Source organism: Diaphorina citri, unplaced genomic scaffold (assembly GCF_000475195.1).
Source record: "Diaphorina citri unplaced genomic scaffold, Diaci psyllid genome assembly version 1.1 scaffold11303, whole genome shotgun sequence".
Taxonomy (NCBI): domain Eukaryota; kingdom Metazoa; phylum Arthropoda; class Insecta; order Hemiptera; family Psyllidae; genus Diaphorina; species Diaphorina citri.
Genome location: NW_007388675.1, coordinates 3,866 through 11,323, shown reverse-complemented (window position 1 = coordinate 11,323; position 7,458 = coordinate 3,866). Strand labels below are relative to the sequence as shown.

At 41.8% G+C, this 7,458-nt stretch overlaps 2 protein-coding genes across 2 annotated transcripts in view; both read right to left on the bottom strand.

The window, feature by feature from the left end:
- Positions 1-42: 42 nt before the first annotated feature.
- LOC103522796 (integrator complex subunit 4-like) overlaps positions 43-7,458 on the bottom strand; it is an 11,275-nt gene continuing 3,859 nt past the window's right edge. Inside the window, exon 4 of the mRNA XM_008487890.3 lies at positions 43-245. The gene's annotated coding sequence lies outside the window, so the exon portion shown is untranslated. The remainder of the gene's footprint in view (positions 246-7,458) is intronic.
- On the bottom strand, positions 164-7,006 carry LOC103522797 (integrator complex subunit 4-like). The gene is made up of 9 exons (XM_008487891.2): positions 6,821-7,006; positions 5,488-5,767; positions 4,309-4,439; positions 3,636-3,890; positions 3,055-3,240; positions 2,386-2,696; positions 1,735-1,894; positions 1,131-1,344; positions 164-484 (listed from the first exon to the last, which is right to left on the bottom strand). The coding sequence occupies exons 1-9, from the start codon at positions 7,004-7,006 to the stop codon at positions 270-272; spliced, it is 1,938 nt and encodes a 645-aa protein (XP_008486113.1). The 3' UTR covers positions 164-269.

Below are 7,458 nucleotides of genomic sequence, written 5' to 3'. Positions count from 1 at the left end.
ATTCATAGGTACTTGATTGAAGACTCCGTTTGTGAAGGTCCATTGCCATTCTAACTATTGGATTGTATGGAAAACGAGTACTACTACTCAAGTAGTTACACATGGTTTTCGATATAATCCAATAGCTCCATAGGTATTACCGCACCTCTCAACAGAACAGAATGTGGATACTTACTATGAAATCCGTCGAGTGCGAAATTCTGGAATAGGAAATCAATCATACGATCATAAAACTCCAACAACAGATGGCAGGAGACTACAGGGTCTTTTCAAATGCCTCTCTTGACAGGCTTGGGCTGGATGTTGATCTTCACAGGCTTGCAAAGGTCAATGATACAGGGTTGTATAGACGTCTGTAGAGAATGGGACAGGGGGCCTTCGTTCTGTGAGAGATCCAGTACGAGGCTAAGTTCTACGTGGGACGCTTCTGTCCATACTTGAGCCGAGATGAGGGCTGTGGTCACCAAACGGTGTGTGGCGCCATCTGTCGAATAAAACGGGAAAGTGATAAAATTAGAATAACTGTAAAGGGAAAGAAAGATTCTAATTAGGGTCATTCTACTTGAACGAGGGTCTGAATGGGGTTGGGAAGATTCGTAGTAGCCTAACCCATCCTTTAGGGCTGTTCGCCCCCACACCTAAGTCTCGGAGTGGGCTTTTTGTGTATGGGGTTAAGCATGGGGTTGGGAAAAGCCAACGCACAATTGCCCTAATGGTCATCCATCCTGATACCAACCAAGCGTAACGTTGCTTAACTTCAGTGATCAATTGGGAACTGATGTATTCTACGTTGCTATCAACACTGGCTTAACAGTTACGCACCGATCAATTTAGCATAAAGTTCACCTCTGGCGGGGATTGAACCCACGACCTAGCGCTTACAAGACACGCGCTACACTAGGCTGGTTGATAAATACTTGTCGAAGAGGTTGGATAGAGAGCACTTTTAACTGCCAAGGTTTTATCGTCCCGAAAGCGAAGAGAGAAGAAAGACAGGATAGGTGAAAGCCAGTCGTTCCGAGAACGAACCATATCCGTTCAGGATAAAATCCGTCCCGGGCTGGAATCGAACCCGACGTACAAATACAAACTTAATTATTGTTCCACGAGACAGAATAAGTATTACTTACCGTCGTAGTTCTGAGGTTTCAAATGAGACGCCTGAGGTATAATCAGGTGAGTTTGCTGGTCAGGATATTTGACTCGTATCCTCAGGCAGGCTGTGTTGCTCAGGTGATAGATATCAGCGTCCATACTGATACCCATGACTAGACCTGCTGTGAACTTGAGTATCGTGTCGGAACTAGGAGCTGGGGAGTTGATCACAGCATAACACATACCCACCTGAGAAAAGAGGGAACATTGCGTAAGATTTATGGGAAAATAAGACGGACTGAAAAGCAAAATAGAACTGACTGGAAAAGACTGACTGAAAACACTGACGTCGTACAAATGGGAGAGGGTGAAGATAGGGAAGTTGTTGGTATTCCTCATCACAATAATTTTTGAAAATCTTATATTTGAAGCAATCTGTTTTGCTTAAAAAGTTTGAAACGAACTAATCAGATTGCTTGATCCAAGAGTTAAATTGATCCCAAGGGCAAGGTAAACCTAGACCCTTGACAAATTGGAGTGTGTCGAAGAAATGTGAGGCGTTCCAATCCACTCGAGACCGAGAGGATAAATAAGTTAACTCAAATTGTAGGCCATTAGGAGTTGATTTCAGTTGCCTACCTGAGTGTTAGGTTGTGGTGGAGATGTCAGATCACATAGTTGTAGTAATGGCAGTAGACATCTAGCAACGGTACCCGGTTTGGTCTCTTCCAGCTGATTCAAATCCTTCATCATAGTCGCTATGAATCCTTCTGGTTGAATAGATTTGTCCTTGAGGAATCTGAAATATCAGATGGTTGGTTTTAGGGAGCACTTGCGACATTAATGCACTGCAGAAGGTCCCAGGTTCGATTTCCAAGGTGGGAAGAGAAAAATTGCTCTTTTATTGTGATTGCAAATATTTTAACGGGGTACTTTACTTTCTGGAGTTCTCTTGTTGACCCAGCAAATGGGATGTGTGATGTGTCTCTTATCGCTCATCTGGTGAGGGACCGTAGTACGACACAAACCACATGTGTCTAACTTGTTTCATTGTTTTCCTTTTCCATGTGGTGACATAGGCATGGTGGTACCTTTTTCGTTGTGTTGCAAGGATTGGGGGGTTTAAAATCTCCCTTTGAACGACCAGAGTCAAATATCTGGGCCCCTTTCCATGTTCCAAGTGTATTTCGTTCTTTACAGACAATTTGGGAAGTGATCTACGAACTAAAACGGGATTAAAAAAAAAGAAAAAAAAAAAGCTTTGCCTTCATCGGGGACCGAACCCCTTACCTGCTCATAAGTTCCACTTGCTGCAGGAAATGCTGACAGAAGGTTCGTGCAGACTGGTTAGTAGCCCGCACCACATACACCAACTGAAGGGCCAACGTCTTCACTTTGAACTGTTTGATCAAAGCCAAGTCCACATCGGTAAGTCCCACAAATAGGTACTCCAGTTTCAGAGTGTTCTGTAGAAGTTGGACTATGTTTTGCTTGATGAGGGAGGGGGACGAAGAGGAGTACCAGAGTTTGTACTCGATGATCTTGTGAAATAGGAGGACACTGTTGATATACAGGGTGATCAATTGAGCACACCCGCTCACCTGTAATACAACATATACATGGTGTTCTGTAGAAATTCTTTGTGGTAAAGCAGAGCTTTTTCTCAACTTTTGTGGAAATCACAGCTTTACTAAGTGCCTCCTTCGCAATCAATTTCCTTATTTCATTAATCTTTTTACACTGGTAATGCCGCCACTGGTCGCTACTCGATTAAAGTAGCTTCTCAATTGTCCTCACGAGGCTGACTGCACCCCGAACTCTAAACACAGAGTCGACAAAACTCCGACCCCTCCGGAAATAGAACCCGGGACATCCGGAGTGTCAGCCTAGTGTGATACCCAGTCGGCCACGGAGGTTGTCCGACTAAACACATAATTACAAGTTGAATAGACGTCTTACCTGTGAGTCTATCTTGGACAAACGATTCAAATCTTCTTCCGCGCACTGCAACAAATACACGCGTACCCGTGTGTTAGGGGCCTCTTCAATACCTTTGAGCATGGATCTGAGAAAGTCACATGTCGATGTGGGTACAGACTGCATTTCCGTACTCGTGGCAGAACCAAGGAGGTTCAAATGGGGTACCTGAAATCAGTATAAGACACATTGGATTTGTCTATTTGAAGACACAAATAGTTGCATTGACAAAAAATCCCCGTAACATGATTATAATAAAATTACTGAAAGCCCGTAATGCACTCTCAATGAATACCACAGCTAGCCTAGTTAGCCTGCCTTGTAAACGCTAGACCGCGGGTTCGATTCCCGTCCGGAGCTGATTTTACCCTGAAAAGATAATGTTGGCTTTCTCCTATAATGTCTTCCTGCTCTCTTCGATTTCGGGACGATAAGACCTTAGCAGTTACAGTTTACAGTTCCCTCTATCAAACTTTTTTTTTTAAGCCAAACCAAGTAGGTAATATTTTTTGCAGCTAAGTTTAAATCATCACTTAAGCAAAATTGTTCACAAAAACACTCACCAAATGCGGCATAGTATCTCTCAGATAGCTATAATGTCTGATGGTTTTCTCTTCAAACAAAGGCAGCATAGTGGAGCAGTGTTGAGCTGCATTGAATATCAATATGAGGACACTAATATAGGCAGGATCGTCCACACTTTTTTCTGCCGTGTCGAAGAATGGATGAATAGCCAGCAGCGTGTGCACGAGGGGTAACGTTAGGGAGGGGTGAGAGGCTCCCATCTTCTGGAGACAATGGTACAGGGACTTCTTATCCTGAGGGAAGAAATCATACAGAAAATAAATCTTACATATTCTTGAGAGTTATTTTACTGTTCTACTACCTAACCTCTTCTGGGCTTTCAACTTCAAGCAACGCGTGTCCATGATAAAGTAGAAATACAGGAAATAAGAATGAGGTTGTATAATCGGCGAAACTTGCATGATTATGTTATTGTTATACAATATACTACACTCTCAAAGGCTGTTAGATGGAATTATCTTCAGAGACATAAAGGATTCACTAAGTATAGGAACATTCAAGACTTTCCTGTAAATATCTTACAAGGCTCACAGTGAAAGAAAAGGATTTAATCCAGTCATAATACTGTGATTTAAAAGTTGTAAGGAAATTTCGACACAAAACTTTCAAGATTTAGACACATTTTAGATTATTGTAAATGCTTATTTTTACCTGAGGATATTTCTTGAGGTTGTCTAGTAGACTTGAGACACACATTTGTAGACAATTCTTAGTAGATAGACGGCAGGAGGCTAAAATACGACGTAGGCCATCGCGAATATCAAGTGAGTAATCTTCCAGACCTAGAAAAAAGAGAAAAATATCAGACAGAATATCAAGTGAGTAATCTTCCAGACCTAGAAAAAAGAGAAAAATATCAGACAGAATATCAAGTGAGTAATCTTCCAGACCTAGAAAAAAGAGAAAAATATCAGACAGAATATCAAGTGAGTAATCTTCCAGACCTAGAAAAAAGAGAAAAATATCAGACAGAATATCAAGTGAGTAATCTTCCAGACCTAGAAAAAAGAGAAAAATATCAGACAGAATATCAAGTGAGTAATCTTCCAGACCTAGAAAAAAGAGAAAAATATCAGACAGAATATCAAGTGAGTAATCTTCCAGACCTAGAAATAAGGGAAGAATATCAGACAGAATATCAAGTGAGTAATCTTCCAGACCTAGAAATAAGAGAAGAGATAGACAGAATATCAAGTGAGTAATCTTCCAGACCTAGAAATAAGAGAAGAGATAGACAGAATATCAAGTGAGTAATCTTCCAGACCTAGAAATAAGAGAAGAGATAGACAGAATATCAAGTGAGTAATCTTCCAGACCTAGAAATAAGAGAAGAGATAGACAGAATATCAAGTGAGTAATCTTCCAGACCTAGAAATAAGAGAAGAGATAGACAGAATATCAAGTGAGTAATCTTCCAGACCTAGAAATAAGAGAAGAGATAGACAGAATATCAAGTGAGTAATCTTCCAGACCTAGAAATAAGAGAAGAGATAGACAGAATATCAAGTGAGTAATCTTCCAGACCTAGAAATAAGGGAAGAGAGCCTGGAGTAACTTTTCGCCAAAATGTGATTGCTATCCTTAAGGAGTCTATTTTAATAACTACACTTTAGGAGTTACCCTTCAGGTAGCGCATCTGCCTTGTAAGCGGTTGGTCGCGGGTTCACTTCCCGCCCGGGGTGGATTTTATCCCGAACAGATAAGGTTCGTTCTAGGAACGGCTGGCTTTCTCCTATTTTGTTTTTCTTTCTTCTCTCGAAATTGGTAGAGAAGCTTCGTACATCGATCCGTCCCATGATGGAACGATTATGGATTGATTGTTATAATTACCTCCTAGAATGGTTTCCAGTTGATCTTCCCGCAGGGTGATATGTGAGGATATTTGACTCAGACTGTCGATAGCTCGCAGCCTCACCTCCTCTATCTCATCGTTAAACATATCCACCAGAAAGTCCAAGCACAGGACAGCAAAGTCGGGATTGTTCAGACTGAGGGCACATATAGCATCCACTGTAGCTTGACGCACCTCAAGGAATTCATCTTCCAGCCCGTGTACAAAGGCACCACAAGCTCCTGAAGACATGAGGTTGATTTGGTCTGCATCTATTACCTGGAATGTATATGACATTGGAGATTGGGATTTTTTTACTGAAATCTAAAGGCCTGAGCATTGCGAACTCTTTTTGAGCTCTTTAAAAGATTTGGCGTTAAATAGCGGCCGAACCGTACATTTCTCGAGGTCCGACCCGCGGACACTTTTGATCATCATTAATTATGGAAGCTGTCTGCAAAATTTGAGCGACCTGTGGCTAAAGGTAAAGTCGTGAGAAGCGCTAGTTCCTTTTGAGCTTTTTACCTGTATAGCCCTAAACAGCGGAACTTTGGCCCTGAATAACGGTCGAACCGTACCTTCTGGGAACAGGGCCCAAGGATACTATTGATCTGCATAATTTATCGAATATTTGTGCCAAGTTCGAGCAACTTTGGCTGAAATCTAAAGGCCTGAGCATTGCGAACTCTTTTTGAGCTCTTTAAAAGATTTGGCGTTAAATAGCGGCCGAACCGTACATTTCTCGAGGTCCGGTTCCAGGCGAAAGTCTTTTATTGCGAGTTCGGCGTTGAAGACCTTTTGTGCGCAAATTCAAACTCTTTTAGACTTTCAGGAATGTTTTCCCTGAGAAAATCTCGGAGTGAGAGTTCAAATCCGAGACTTATTGCCGGCTTGCATTAAGATGTAAAGACCTTTGGGCGCGGGGTCTGTAAGAACTAGATTTTTTTTTTGTTTTTATTAAACAGTGTAGAGAAACTTTTAAAAATCACGGAACCCGGCTTTAGTCCAGGACTCTTTTGAGCTAGAAAAAATCTCGGAGAAAGTTGAAACTCGCTGACCCGCCCCCAACCTATAAGCGCGTGACTTAATTTTCAAGGTAAATCAACGTTAGAAGTCGATTGCTTTGTAACTATAAGAAAGAGTAGCGCAAATAAGACAGAAAAAAGAGAGTAGAGGATCAAGCTACTGAGATCATTCAGGTCTCAAGGACTTAAGTTTGGTACCTGTTTTTCAACTACATGGTTATACTTCTTCTTTTTCAAGGCGAGTACTTTTACCGGACCTTCTTTACAGTGATCACCTCTTACCAGATCAACCGGTTTCTTCACCTACCTGAACTAAGTGCAGTCTCCATTCAACTACCTTCCTTTGATAACCTATCATGAATACTTTGATAGCTTGAACCGTGTTTATAAGCCTATTTAATAGCGTCTCGTTATCATAGGAACCGGGAAAGGTCTTCCATGCCAAGCCCTGCAATAAGTCCGGTTTCAAAGTACAAAATACCGATATGTCCATTTTTCGAGTTTTCCTTGATCGCGAAGAGTGCTGAAATTGGAAATCGGTGTCCAGCGAGTTTAAAACGTCTGTCGAAGGTATTAATTATTCTAGTTTTCACAGGCCCCAGCCTGGAGCTCTTTACATGCCAAGCCGGGATAAATTAGCGGTTTAAGAAACTTTCTCAGTTGTTTCTCAAGCGGTTACGAGTCCGGAAATCAAAGTCGGTTCAACGAGCTTGAACCGTGGTTAGAAGCTATTTAATACGTCTAGTTATCATAGAAACCCGGGGCAAGGGTCTTCCCATTGCCAGAGCCTGGCAATAAGTCCCGTTTCAAGGCCGACAAATCCCGTATATGTCCAATTTTTTCGAGTTTCCTTGATCGCGAAGAGTGCTGAAATGGAAATCGGTGTCCAGCGAGTTTAAACGTCTGTCAAAGTATTCAATTATTGCTAGTTTTCACAGGCGCCCG